A 14253-nucleotide genomic window follows, 5' to 3' on the forward strand; every position below is an offset into this window, starting at 1 on the left:
TATATTTAAAATACTTCTTTCTAATAAATATTGAGAAGATCCGATGGGATTATTGTTGTTATAACACTAATAAAACAGCTATAATTATTGTTGGGTTATAGTTATAGCACAAAGAAAGTGCCATGTCGCCGATGTGACAGCCCTTACGGCAGTTCAATTGCTGTTTCTTTTATGAAAAAAGGTTTAATCAGATTGGCTGGCAGTTTACGCCGCTGATCATATCGAACCTACCATGTGATGATTGCGAGAGATATTTGTTTCAAATTATTAGATATTTTATTTTCAGATTTTTCACGACTATATTTATTTTAAATTAATTTAATGTTTTCGGTTTATCAAAAAAGTTTCAAAATAATAAGCACGAGGGACCGAAAGGAGAGGGGAAGGTGGACTTTGTGGCTGCTATCATGCCATGCAATTTTATATTCCCTTTGGTACCGCCAGTCGTACTTTTAGAGGTAGACCTTTTCTTTTTTATTTTTTTTGGTAAGATACCTAGACCTTTCCCTTTGCCCCACCATTTCCGTGGTCTGTCTGCAGATCGGACGGGGTACGGTCTCTGTGTCAAAATTACTATAAAAAAGGGGAAAAGAGAAAAAGATTGCGGTGCCTCTGGATGACCCTGGCACCCACCTAGATATATGCTTAAAATTTCGTTCTCCGCCGACACATTGTCTTTGGACGCCGCACGCCGACCGGCGCTTACAAGGGCGGTTGTGCCCCCGCAGTATTTGTGGTGGAAGCTTTCTGAGTGCCGGTGGTGGAGGCCCATAACACTGATCGAGGTGGCCCAGGTGAAGGGGCGGCATTGCTGGAGGGACTTCATCCTCTGATGAGACCGCGAAATGGACGGCCGAAGGATCTGACTTCTAACATCTTCCAGTGCATGTGACGTACTGTTCCAATTTGACGGAATACACATCCTATAGCTGGATCTAGGTTAAGTGTTGAGACCTAGTTTTGGATATAAAAGCATAAAAAAAAATATATATATCTGATCAAATAAATTAAAATAAAAATTAGAAAGACCAACCTTCTAATACATTTGATCAAAATATAGGTATTAGATTTTAGAAGATTACGGCATTCTCATTCCTCCAAAATCAGAATTGGCATAAAACTCTATTCAAACCAAATGGTTGGAATGAAATCACTTATTTTTATTTCTACTTTAAAGTCCAATTCTTCCTAACTAAATATGCCCCATAAAAAAGTAGTATGAGCTACATGTTATTTCCTAGAGAATAAAGAAGAGGAGAATCAAATATGCACTATGCACAGATTAAGAAGCAATGATTTCAGTATAATAATGGATGATCAAATAATGCAATAAGCATCAGATGTGAGATAAGTATTAGACTTATTCTCTTGATAAATCTTCAATGAGATTCGATCAAGGCCTCACATAGGACAAAGTTGTGGAAGGTATACTACAATCCATTGGAGACACATCGATTCCATGATGGATGCCAATATTGCGATTAAGACTGGTAGCTGAGAGAAGATCCCATCTCATATAAGACAAAATTTCTTTTGATTCACAATCAGACTAATGGTACTCTTCCTCCATAATAATTCTATTCTCATCTTTAATAAACAAACAAATTTCTAGACATTTTGTGCTCACGTTACTCCGTCTAACTATGGATGGTGATCAAGCAGCTAAGTCACCAGATGAACTAATACCCATGAGAGTGTCCGGCCAAGAGATCACAACCAAGATGCTGTTCGATACATGACAGGCTTTGCATGCATGCATGTGCTACCTTGTCAGGAGTGCAATAAAATCACAGCCGTCAATTTCTACTTTCTGTTTCAATCGTTCACGGGCACCGCGAGAGAAGAAAGGTTAAACAGATCTATCCATATGATCGCAGAACCAGGCAAAATTTGTATGAACCGCATCAAACAAATATTATCCTTATTAACTCGGCGTTCGTTCATAACCACCTCCAAAAAAAATAAATCTTACATATTCCCTGGGCGTTCATGATGGCCTAATCATCAACCACAACAGAGACGTAAAGAAACTCTTGAGTTGAAACAATCGTTATTTTCTTTCATACGTGTTAGGCAATAAAGTTGGTCCATCTCATATGCAAACATCGTACATGTCGTTCTATCTTCTTGGAAACACTCTTTCCTAAAGCTCTTCTTTTCTTGCATCTGATGACTTTATTCTACAGCTTTTGAGGAGCAAAGAATCGGACAGCGCAATGGACAGTGGTTATAAAAGCACCATAGGCTTGGTTGTTTCGAGTTATGGGGAGACTCTGTATCTCACAACAGGGTCACCCAACTTTCAGCGATGAAAAAGAAAATTTACATGAAAGGAATGAGGAAATAAGAACATTAGAACGCACAGGCACAAGAACAGAACAATGGGGTTTGTAATAATCGCCTTTCAACGGGTTCATACACATCAATACCGGGTTCGCGCAGTTCTCAATGCGATACGCTGTAAAAGAAAATGAAAATATGATAGCAACACAGCTTTACAGCGGTTTTTAACGGGAACTCAGCTCTAGTTGTCTTTATTCAAAAGAAATCAGCAGAGCCCCTTAACGAATAGATTTCCATATCATTCAAATGATTGTAAATATATACATGGCTTCATCATTGAGAATTGGATCTCGCAGATCATACCAAACTCTGGAACCTTGACCAAGTTCCTGCAACCTCAAAAGCTCTTATATTTTTATAATTAGTGGGACAGATATCTGCACAAATCAGCACAAAAGAAGTGAGGAAACTTGTGTGCATTGGATGATCCTCTGCAATTCATCTACCATCTCTTGCAATATAACTGGCTTTTGCATTACACCATGCATGCCATCCTGAAGGCACCACTCCCAGGTATTCATGTCAGCTTTAGAAGAGAGCGCAACAATCAGTGATCAGTTTTCTTTGCATATTTTTTTGATGCGAGAAGCAAGGTTGTGTCTATCTTCTTCAAAAATTTGCATGTCATTAGTACCAGGAGGAATTGGTTTACCTTGAAGTACAGCATCTCTAAGCAGTGGTACGTAGAAGACACCGTAGACACATGAGACCCAAATTTTCCAAGAAGCTTTCTCGTGAGACATACATTACAACAATCAGTGTCCACAGGGAGAATCCTCATACCTTTGAATGGGCTCCTGGTAGCCTCAAGACGCATGTCTTGATTGAACAAATCCTCCCCCTGACTGCTGATATTGCACCCTGATTAGCAATTTCATATTTTTCTGCAGACTTGCTGATGTGTTGGAAACTGAAGTGCTCCCATGCATGTGCGGCGCATATCAATCAAGGTCAATATTTTATTGTCTTCTGATGGCAGAACCACTTGAATTAGGCAAGGAAAAGTTTTAAACCTTTAAAAGAATGTGAACCATTCGTCCATTCGTTTGGTGGAAAGATGAAAGAATTGGAAACAAGGAAAACAGCTACCAAAATGCAACTGAGTTACTTCTAAACCTTAAGCTGAAAGGAGCAATTTATTGTTTTCTAAGCACATGAAGTATTGACATAAAAGCATGCATGGTTTTAATTGTTCCGGTAAGACATTCCTCTCTTATGTCTGAATGACTTTTGTCCTGTATAGTTTGCATTTACATGTTCTTGAGAGTATGTAGGATGTTTAAAAGCAAGAGCGATATCCTGAACTTTTTCCAAGATGGGGAAAATAAATCCACGGTCCCTGTTTATCAATTATCAGAAAGCCGGGTGCCTTTTGTTTTGTGCTAAAGCCAAGAGTACAAGAGTCTAGGAATTTTTGCATTTTTGTGATCAAGAAAACTGGAAAAGGGACTCCTGCATGGATCGCTTGTTGTAACAACTGTTTTCCATGGTTAAGAGCAGAAGGCTGGTGCACCTCAGACCATCTTTCATCCTAGTAGCATGATTCCCTACATGAACTGCTTCTAGGGTATCCTTTTTATCTCATGGAATGGCCTGGAGGCTGGAAAAATATGTACTAGCATTCGTAAGACTAAGAGTTTGATGCAATGTTCAGTGTTGTTAATAAGGGCATAGCAGATGCGCATAGTGCATGCATCGAGGGCAACCACATGGTACAGTTGGTTGTATGCAGGAAATAAAGGTGCATGAAGGTACAGAAGTTTGCAAGATATGGCTTTTCGAGAAGAGGGATGAGCACAGTCTAGTTAGTATGAGGCTCAACACTCGGGCAGAAAATGAGATCTAATATGCTTTCTTCTAGATAGAGTTGTAATATAGGTGACTGAAATCCTCATAAGTGAAAGGTTAATGTTTTGAAAATGAATTATTTAATCTATCATCAATGATTAAGGGTGTAGAAGGATCTCCCTATCGCTGTCAATAAGTATCCTATCAACATATCCTTGTTTGGGCTGGACTACTTGTATCACCATATTGATTGTGGTAACTTATTTTTCCTAGTGATTTTACTTTCTTCATGAGATAATGATAGTTCTAAGGTGATGATAGGGCTTCAAACTAAAGAACTAAGTTGTGTTATTTCTTAGATGAAAGGAGGATCACCAGCAGCAATAGAAATGGTGAGATTCTGATGTAAAAGGAAAAGCCCATACATAAAAAACATGAACGATCTATATTCAGAATGTCATAACATTTTAACATTGGAGAGATTAGTATACAATTCAGGTTTGAACCTGATTTCAAACTAAAAAAAAGGGAACAGAATTATAAAAGAAAGCCTATGTTTGAAAATAAATTGAACTTTGGATCAAATATGTTTTTAAAAAATTGATTCCTTGAAGGAAAGGAAGAAGAAAAGGAGCAGAAACAAAGTTTGTTATTGCAGTTGCTGCTGTGACAGATGAAAGAATGATTAATGAGAAAAGAAGCCAAGAAAAAGAAAGAGAGAGAAAAATGGAATCTACCATGAAAAAGAAGATTTAATACTTCAATTTAAACATTGGTAGCTTTAATTTACATGGGTGGTGCCCCTTGCTCGCATCTTCTCTTCCTACTACTTAACACCACCCTGGTACCTCAAGTATTTTCTTTTCTTTTCTTTTCTTTCTTTGAATGACCATCGAGTATTCTCATAAATGAGATTTCCACTTTGGGTAGTTCTACTGTTCTAGCTTATCTTATGAAGGGAATTCATGGTGCCGTGTATCTTTATTATCACATAAATCAAAATCTATTAAGAAAATATTATTATTAAAGTACAAATAACAAGAATGGTTGTCGAACAATGACGAGGCTTCTGGTTAAAATAATGAATAGAAATTCTGTCAGCACATGAAGCAGAATTGGAATTGCAATAACGCAAGCATTCCTTGATTCTTGATTGCCCGTCTGATGAAAAGACCAACCTTTTTACAGGGTGCGGAGTGATAAAGAAGCTTTGACAGAACCAAATATATGTCGAGATCTCGTTCAATATGAACTTACATTCTACCATAAGCAATAACCTTTAAGAAATTTAGGGAACGACGAAGTACACGAGCAACATGATAGTACAACCAAAACAAGTCAAACATATTTTCTTTTGCATTTATTGAGAAAAAAGTCGAATGCATGCTTAATCATTGAATAATTATCAAAGCACCAGAGAGAAAAACTCACATGTGCCAGCTTCTTGCAGAATGAAAACTAATCCGGCGTTCAGCAACATCAACCTTGGATTCTTTCACATCAGAGATGTTATCTTCCGCCTCTGCTAACTTCAAGTTTCAATGAAACAATTCCTTCAGATGCATTCTTCTTCCCAACAACTTACTATCGGAGCTTCCATCATCGGAATTGGCACCATCCTCTGTACACACGTGGAGAGAAACGGTCCCTTCACCAACGGAGCTCAAAATATTACCAATCGTATACAATAAAACCGGAAGTATAAATGCCTGTCATCCCCGAGCACCGGTCCAGGAATACCTCCAGAGACATGGAATTCAAAGCATACACCTCGGGCAAGCACATAAAAGCTTCGACACGTTCACAGCCTCCTCAACCATTGCATGAATGTGAAACGGCCGCAATCAGCAACTCCACTATACGGAATGGAGTAACAAGACTGGAGTCTGGATCGAGTATCAAGACTTCCTTTCTTGTGATGATCTTGGCGACGTCGGAGTCCGCGGTGGGGATGGAGACTGTCTGGTGCTGTTGGTCGGGATGGTGGCGGTTGAGGTAGTGGGGAAGGGAGAGGGAACCAGGAGACGTGGGCATCCAAATGGCGCAGTCGTGGAGGGAGAGGGCGTCGGCAAGTTGTAGGAGGGTGGTGTCGAGGATGGAGTGGCGGATCTCCGCGCTGAGCAAGCGGACGCACCAGGAAGATGGCGGAGCACGTCACGCAGTAGAAGAACTCCAAGTATAGCGAGAAGTAGTCGAGGGCGATGACGTAGTCACTCACATTCTGCATTGGAGGACGTTTTCTAGAGTGCCCAGGGATGTAGGCCCTCCTAGCAGCCACCGCAGGGGGTGAGGGACCAGGACCAGGACCACGACCACGACGACCGCATGGTGTTCGACAGAATGCCCGATCTGTGGCCGGCTGGGTGGAGTGATGTCGGCCTCGGAGGCAGGGAATAGGGCGGAGTGGGGGAAGTGGGAGGAGGGAAGAGGGGATTTGGATTATGTTCAATGAATCGACCCAAAAGTGGATTCTATAAGATTTGAACAAACAACGAGAAGGTTAGCGGAGGTACCTCCGCTCTTTGTTTCGTCGACCCAAAAGGGGGAAGAGTGATAAATTAACTGGTGAAGGGCCGTAGAGAACGCCTTTTAGAGGAAAGGGTCATGGAGAAGCAGCCGCCATGCGTCCCCGTCTGTTTGGCGGAGTCTCGATTGTATGGGATGCGTCATATGAGCTGAAACCAATAACATCTAATCCGTCGATGAACGCTTCATCAGCACAATTATTCAGCGGATCCATTTGACGTTCGCCACGCCATCCACTGGACTAGACCTTCCTCTGGCGTAGAAAATATATATTATTTATTTGTGATATTTTTAAAATGATGGTTTTCATGGGATGGAAAATGCTTGAATCTACAGCTTCATTTCCCCGCTGATCGCTGACGTGGAAGTGGGGAAATGATCATATAAAAGTTAATTATATCCAAAATCTTAAATTTTTTGGAGAATTTTATTTATTTTTATTTTCAACTTCAATTCACTGCAAGTCATCCAACTATCAAAACATCGTAATTACTTCTTTGGTTGTTGCTTTCTTTTGATGGTTATGATTGAAATGATCCAGTGCTATCACGTGCAATTTAATGGACTTTGATGTGGCACAAAACAAAAGATTATTTTAAACTCCATCTTCCTCTTTTCCTCTCTATTTCAATTGGGATTTTGGCTTCTCATTTTCCTCCACTATCTTAAACTCCATCTTGCCCGACTCTGTCATCATGGAGAGACGAAATCCAGCAACTTTTAATTTTTTTTTTTTTTTGATTTTACGTCGGACTCCTAGCTCGAAGCAGATCATCTTACCGAGCATAGCAATCTCACTAGAATTATTGATTGTTTGATGTTCACCACCTCATCGGATGAGATTTTTGCGGCAACCATTTTCAACACATATCATGTGGATTTCTTTGCCTCCATCATAACGGGAATTGTATAAAGAGTTCTACGTGCGACGGAGGGACAACGTTTAGCATCTAATAATTAACGGACCCCGGTCATCTGGTTACTTCCAGGACGTGATCATACGATGTCCGATCGCGTTCTGCCTTTCCACCTGGCTGGGTCGTCACAGCTTTCTCCCCATGGGACGCTTCTCTATCCCGGGATCCGGATAAGGCCACGAAAGCGACAACCATTCTAGCGAAAGAAATAACGAGGATGAAACGCGGGAGAGAGACCGCTACATCCTCCACATGCCGATGGCTGCTCTCACCCCGCTTCCGTCTATCTTTACTCCCACTCCCAAGCGTTGCCGCCTCTCCGTTGCTCCCCGCCTTGGCTCAAAATCGCAGCGTCCTTCCGACCATTATGTGCGCTCACCACCAGGACGCTCCTCCGTAACTAAATATCGCCATCTCTCCTCCTCTCCTCTTCTTGTTATCTTCTCCTCTCTTTGATTTCCAAATATTTTTCGCAAACACGACAGGGGCATGAGAAGAACCCTCCGCTGCCCGTCCACCCCCCACCGCCGGTGCTTGGAGAAGGCCTGGGCAAAGCGAGCGCCGTTGCTCTCTTAGCCGCCTCCCTCTTCTTGGCCGACCCTGCTGTCGCTTTTAAGGTTCTCCTCTCCTCTCTTCCGATTCTTTCATCACCTCCGCTGCCCTAAAACCCCTACCTCATTTAGAGAGTGATTTTCTTGAACAATTTCATCTTCTTGGGGGGGATATTTTTGGAATCGATAGGGGGGAGGCCCGTATGGAGCTGAAGTGACGAGGGGGCAGGATCTCTCCGGCAAAGATTTCAGCGGCAAGACCCTCGTGAATCAAGATTTTAAAACGGTACCCGACAAGGATACCTCTTTTTGTCATTCTAAAATCTCTTTTTGACTGTAAAATCCGAATTGTTCCTTGGCATCTTTTAAAGGATCGCTAGCTATAGAACTACCGATTTTCTAATTTTCCGTATTTGTTAAATGTAGTCTATCCTGCGGCAGGCTAATTTCAGAGGCGCGAGCCTTATTGGTGCAAGCTTCTTTGATGCTGATCTAACAGGTTGGTTCTTCCTCTTCTCATATAATTAAGAGAGTATCAGACGCAAGAACCTATATGGTTGTGAATTGTGATGTATTCAGATAAACACTGTAAAGTTCTCTTGTAACCTGCTGCTACCTTAGGGTTTGTATTTGAAATAAGATTCAGAACTTAATGAAACAGATGTTTTATATCATAAAATAGAATATCAATTGATTACCTGCAAATGTGTTTGTTCTTTCCATTATTTGTTGTCATCGATCATTGATTTTATAAATAGGATGTATGTGGTATAAAGAACCAGTCAGACACTTGCAGAATGCACCATAGTGTTGTCTAGAGAGAGGCAGAGTTTAGGTGGCATTTGATATTTTTGGTGCATAGGAGAAATATGAACAAGAAGTTATTATTTGTGTTGACACCAACTGCATGTGTTACATGCCCAAGTGTATAATTTTTGTATTTTCCTTGAGAGTTCGGACATCACGTCGAAGCCACATTTTCAGGTGCTGATCTGTCTGATGCTGATCTCAGAGGTGCGGACTTTTCCTTGGCAAATGTGACGAAGGTACCTTTTCCTTTATTTGGTTATCGTACCAGAGGTACTGTGTTGTACAATACATATAGATCTTTCGGACAAGAAAATTGTTATTCAGTTTTTTAAACCTCATTCATTAGTATACTTGCATTATTATATTGAATTCTAAAAATGAATTTGCTTGGGAAGTCATAAAAAGCCAAAGAATTTTATTGCACATTGAGTCATAGTATTTTTATAAAATCTAGAATTATAAAAAATATGTGAATAACTTTGAAAAGGAAAAGTCCTATCAATCATTATTTGTTCCAAGTGTTGACTAAGACAGAGCAGTTATGCAACTAATGAGCTATGTTGAGTATGAATCATACAATCATTGCGGCAATATGCTAACTGAGAACCTGACTTTGCCATCACTACAACTGTAAGATCAAGAAAAATATATAGAAACTTTCACTTAATATAATCGGAACTATGCAATATGTGCATTCACAGAAATTTATTTATTGAGATCAGTTTGAGTTGATACCTTTTGCCGCTGAAGAAAACAATTTTAATATTATATGATCTGGTGATAGACAACCTATGGCAAAAGTTTGCTGCAATTATAAAAGCCTCCACATTTTTTTATGCTATTTACTTTCTTGCGTGATACTTTTGCTTAGGCAAATCTCAGAAATGCAAACCTTGAAGGTGCACTTGCTACAGGCAACACATCTTTCAAGGGATCAGTCATAGATGGAGCAGGTATTTTGAACATTGAAAGACTTTTTACCTTTTCAATCTTCACCGCATCAACTATGTCTTTGATGTTGGTTTCCAGGCTTCTTGTCAAAGCATCTATGAAATGAAATTTTCCATCTGCAGATGATGTTTCCTGTATTACTCAATTATGGAATGACTTTGAATACCTTACCTTGTTTGACTTTTTCTCTGGCGCCTGTTGCAATTTCTGACCATATCTTTTATGAAAGTTCAGCAGCATGTGGAATATATTTAATCATTGTTTTGCATGTCATCATGTGTTTTAGTTTTCTTGGTGTAGTTTCCAACATCAATGATGTTTCGCAGGTGATCCATACAAGAGAACGCAAGGGGTTTAAGTTTTTTATTTTATTTCTGTATACTTTAAGAAATGGATGGCTTTGTAATACTAAGTGACATAAAGTCAAAGTGCAACAAAGAGGGGAATTTGTACCTTTATTTTTAACCTTAAAAATTGAAATGTACATTATATAGATGAGACAAGGAAAAGGATTTTTATTAGATGTAAGAAGCCAAGAAAAAGTAAGGCTTGGAAAAAGACAACAAAACTGCCAAAAGTAACTCAGATTGAATATCAGGACATCCCCAGGGCACACTAATGCTCAGACTCATTACACAAATTGCAAAGTTCCCTATCAAAATTTATCAAGTAATAAATATTAGTTATTTTTTATTCAAGCCTTTGTTCTGCTTTGGGTGGTTTTTTAATCACACAATTCGCATGCTTTAGTGCCTTTACATTTAGTGGTTACTTTGTTCTTTGTTTCCCATTCCATATTCATTTGTATATGAAAGATGAGTTGATACGCTGCCTTCTTATGTGCATATAATGATATATATTTGCCTATGTACACCCATCCTCCTGAGCATGTGTACGAGCATTCATGTCTTCATGAAAATTTTATTTGTTATTTTATGGGCCTTTGGTGCCAACTGGTAGCTTCTGCAACCATTTCATTCAAAGGCTCCTTCTGTTTCTCGTTGGTCTGATTTAATTTCTAGAGCACAGTTTCTTAAGCTTAAAAACACGTATTCAAATAATATGTAATAGTTTGTTTTTTCACTGTGAAAACCCTAAGCAGAATCAACTCCCTGGCACTTTGATTTTGTTCACCATTGAGAAATTACAATGAGAGAATTTGAGAAGCTGATGAAACATATAAATGGACATAATATATCTGTCATTCTTACGTGGAAGAACTTGTCCACTCTGCTTTAAGATTTTTGGTTGTTTATCAATGTCATAATGCAACAAATGTCATGAAAAGCGTCCAGGCACCTAGAGTACCTAAATCGCTGAATTTCTAGACCTCCTTGTACCCAAACTAAACCAGTCATAAAATTTTTGTAGTATGAATATTAAGACAGTACTTGTTTGGAGGTATTGTAGATAGATCCTGATGTTAACTAGACACGTTTGTTATCTAGTCAATTTATAATGTGCAATGGGAGAAGGCTTATCTACTTACTGGAACTTTCCATGCTAAAACATAGTTTCAACATCGAAGCCCCTTATTGAGCATTCTATTCATAACTTGGATAACTGTGATCTATATTGGTGAGACAGGACTGCTTGGACACAGCTTTACATGAATGGCAAAAAAAAAAAGGCGGGAAGCCACATGGACTATCACATAACAGTTGACATTGATTTTAAGAATATGAACTACGTTCAATGTTGATGTTGGAATACCTTGCTCACCTTGATATCCTAAAAGTAGTGCTACCAGGCATTATTTTAGATGATTATGAGATAAAGTTAAAAAATCATCAATGACTTCAAGAGCTAAATTAATGTTATGATAAATTATTGGACCCTTTTTCTTTTAATGCGGATATTGATTCTGACCAGTTGTTTATCATAGCAAGAGAGAAAAACAGTTCAGGTTGAAAAAGAGAAGATATGGAGGATGCTTCAATTTGATTCATGGACAATGACCTGGAAACTGAGTGTTTATCTCCTTCATATTCTACATACACATTCTCAAATCAAATTTTGTGGTTTTCTCCTTCCTCTTTTGTTGCTAATAATTGTAAATGGAAGTCTCAGCGTTCTTTGAACCTTGCTTCTGCTCTGATCAAAATCAGGAATTTGGTGACTACAGGCATTCTTTTTCCCGTATGACCAGTATAAGATTGTCTTTATAGCCCTGGTGTCTTGAATTAGTTGACATTATCTCACTGATATGTGACACTGGTTGGTTCCTGATAGACTTCTTCTGGATGTCCGTCCTCCCATGAATTAAAATTCTATACCTATGATCCTATTCAGGCTTGTTTGCCATACCCTGAACCAGAATCCTTTTTCTGCCTGAAAGGCCGCTGGCAGGTTGCAGCCCCACCTGGTTAGTTGACTGCATGTCATCCACCTTCATTTAGCTTGAAATTAGTAGAAGCAAAAGAATATATAGTTGCTATTGTTCCTTAAACATTTGGTGGCAGACACTTGTCTCTTTTGGTTCGTGCTCCTATTTTTGCATATTTAACTGGAATCCTTGTGTCCCAGCTAATTAGCTGCTTGCGATCATAATATATTAATATATTTTAGATTAACAAACTAGGAACGTGTGACTGTGACTTTCAATCTTAGACTGTAAGCTAAAGTTAGTGAAGCCTACTTCTGATTTTCCTTTTGTTTTCAGATTTTACTGATGTTCCACTGAGAGATGACCAACGGGAATACCTTTGTAAAGTTGCAGATGGGTAAAAATATGTGCTGCATTTTTGTAATCAGTGATTTGCATCCATCTTTGAAACAATTTCAATTCCATTTCTGAGAACTTAAAATAATAATGTTTTCTATGCTCAGGGTGAACCCGACAACTGGAAATGCAACACGGGACACATTACTTTGCAGTTGATGTTAGGTGGAAATATATTGAGGAAAAGCCCCAAGGACTGGTGCATCATTAATTGTTTTAATTTCTCCACAAGCTCTAGCAGTTTTGTATCTGTATAATATTGGTTAGGCTATTGATTACTATTAATGAGTGTCCGTAGTCCAGCAGCTGTATATGATGTATTACTGTATATGCAAAAAAACGATCTGGTGGCTGTAGAAGAACACTGCACATTTTTTGACAAACAGTAATCATTCGTTGTGTGCCATTTGCCCAAAGTTTGCCTTTGTTGTCGGAGTTTATTTAAGCTGTTCTGATAAGATCTTCTGGCAAGACTTCTCCATAGAAAAATGGTAATATGTTGCATATATATATATATATATATATATGTGTGTGTGCTGCGCGCATATAATATGTACTAATGATATTATTATAAAATAAGAATATTGCTACAGTAGTATTATATCTATTACGGTAAATATTTTATAGTTATTTTATCACTACAAAATTGATAGTATAATATTTAGCATTTAATAATATAATTTTGTTAATATTACAATATATAATATATAATATACCATACTTGAATGTTTTGATATTATATAGAAATATTGACAGTAATCATTATAAAACATGCCATTAGCACTACATCATGACAACCTATGATCTATACTATAATGTTATTCTTCAATATCGATATTGCATTTAAAATATTAATAATATATTATGAAATATACTATAACAGCTCATGGGAGGCAATGGTAGTTTTTCTATTTCAAAAATTTTGATAACAAAATAAAATATGGTATAAATTCTTTCATAGTTTTCCTTATCTTTGTTTTCTTGTGCTTCTAGCAAACGCCACCTGTATGCAACTGGTTTGCAGGGAAGCTCTGCCCTGTTTACTGTGTCGCAGCTGAGAGTATGGAGCATGTTTACGAAAAAAGGGAAAAACAAGCGAGATTGAACCGAGCACGCGGAAAAAGTGGGTGTGGAGTTAGAAAAAGTCCAACGTACCATCTGCGCTGCAGTTCTTTTTGGAGGAAAAGCGTCTGCCTCGCTGTTGCACATTCGTAACCGATATTACCTGCCCATTACTTATATTGAGATCAGGTGTTATCAAATCTCCAGAGAATTCGTGCCAGGTGTTATTCAATTACCGCTGGATATTCCTCTCTCTTTAATAGGTTACCTAACCATTTTGTTTGGAGTATGTCTTACAATTACTTTTTAATTTATATTAATCAATCTAAACTGTGTGAATAGTGGACCTCAAACAATTTGTGAGTCGTGACATGATATTAGTTTTTTTAGAAAATGACACGTTAGTGGTCACCAAGCAAGTATTGAACTAATGTTATCTGTTGACTTCTACCATCGACCGTTCTTCAGAACTTAGACTTTGCTGGATATGTTCACCCTGGATGCATTTGGGCTACATTTCCATCTACTATACCAAACAAAAAAAAACCTGAGCCTCAGAGTTATTCTGTATTGTTAGAATATC

At 38.5% G+C, this 14253-nt stretch overlaps 1 protein-coding gene and 1 pseudogene across 3 annotated transcripts; one reads left to right on the forward strand and one right to left on the reverse strand.

Annotated features, from left to right (window-relative positions):
* Positions 1 to 2376: 2376 nt before the first annotated feature.
* On the reverse strand, positions 2377 to 6876 carry LOC105056901 (protein EIN4-like; annotated as a pseudogene).
* Positions 6877 to 7751: 875 nt separating this feature from the next.
* On the forward strand, positions 7752 to 13024 carry LOC105056900 (thylakoid lumenal 15 kDa protein 1, chloroplastic). Of its 3 annotated transcripts, none has more exons than XM_073248521.1 (8): positions 7752 to 7970; positions 8060 to 8191; positions 8316 to 8411; positions 8567 to 8624; positions 9110 to 9171; positions 9807 to 9888; positions 12549 to 12609; positions 12716 to 13024. In XM_073248521.1, exons 1-8 carry the CDS (start codon positions 7827 to 7829, stop codon positions 12765 to 12767), a joined length of 687 nt encoding a protein of 228 aa, XP_073104622.1. In that variant the 5' UTR covers positions 7752 to 7826; the 3' UTR covers positions 12768 to 13024. The 3 variants fall into 3 exon arrangements, with proteins under 3 accessions (XP_073104622.1, XP_010937569.1, XP_010937568.1); XM_010939267.4 differs by having other exon boundaries at positions 7757 to 7943; positions 8552 to 8624; XM_010939266.4 differs by having other exon boundaries at positions 7760 to 7970; positions 8552 to 8624.
* The last annotated feature ends 1229 nt before the right edge of the window (positions 13025 to 14253 follow it).

This window comes from Elaeis guineensis, chromosome 14, assembly GCF_000442705.2.
Source record: "Elaeis guineensis isolate ETL-2024a chromosome 14, EG11, whole genome shotgun sequence".
NCBI classification, from domain to species: domain Eukaryota; kingdom Viridiplantae; phylum Streptophyta; class Magnoliopsida; order Arecales; family Arecaceae; genus Elaeis; species Elaeis guineensis.

What these genes read in the sequence shown, in the direction of transcription:
- LOC105056900 (XM_010939266.4), top strand. Translation starts at nt 7,827, where the DNA reads ATGCCGATGGCTGCTCTCACCCCGCTTCCGTCTATCTTTACTCCCACT. An exon ending in CTTTGATGCTGATCTAACAG is followed by an intron (nt 8,625 to 9,109) that starts GTTGGTTCTTCC and finishes CCACATTTTCAG; the next exon opens with GTGCTGATCTGTCTGATGCT. An exon ending in CCTTGGCAAATGTGACGAAG is followed by an intron (nt 9,172 to 9,806) that starts GTACCTTTTCCT and finishes ACTTTTGCTTAG; the next exon opens with GCAAATCTCAGAAATGCAAA.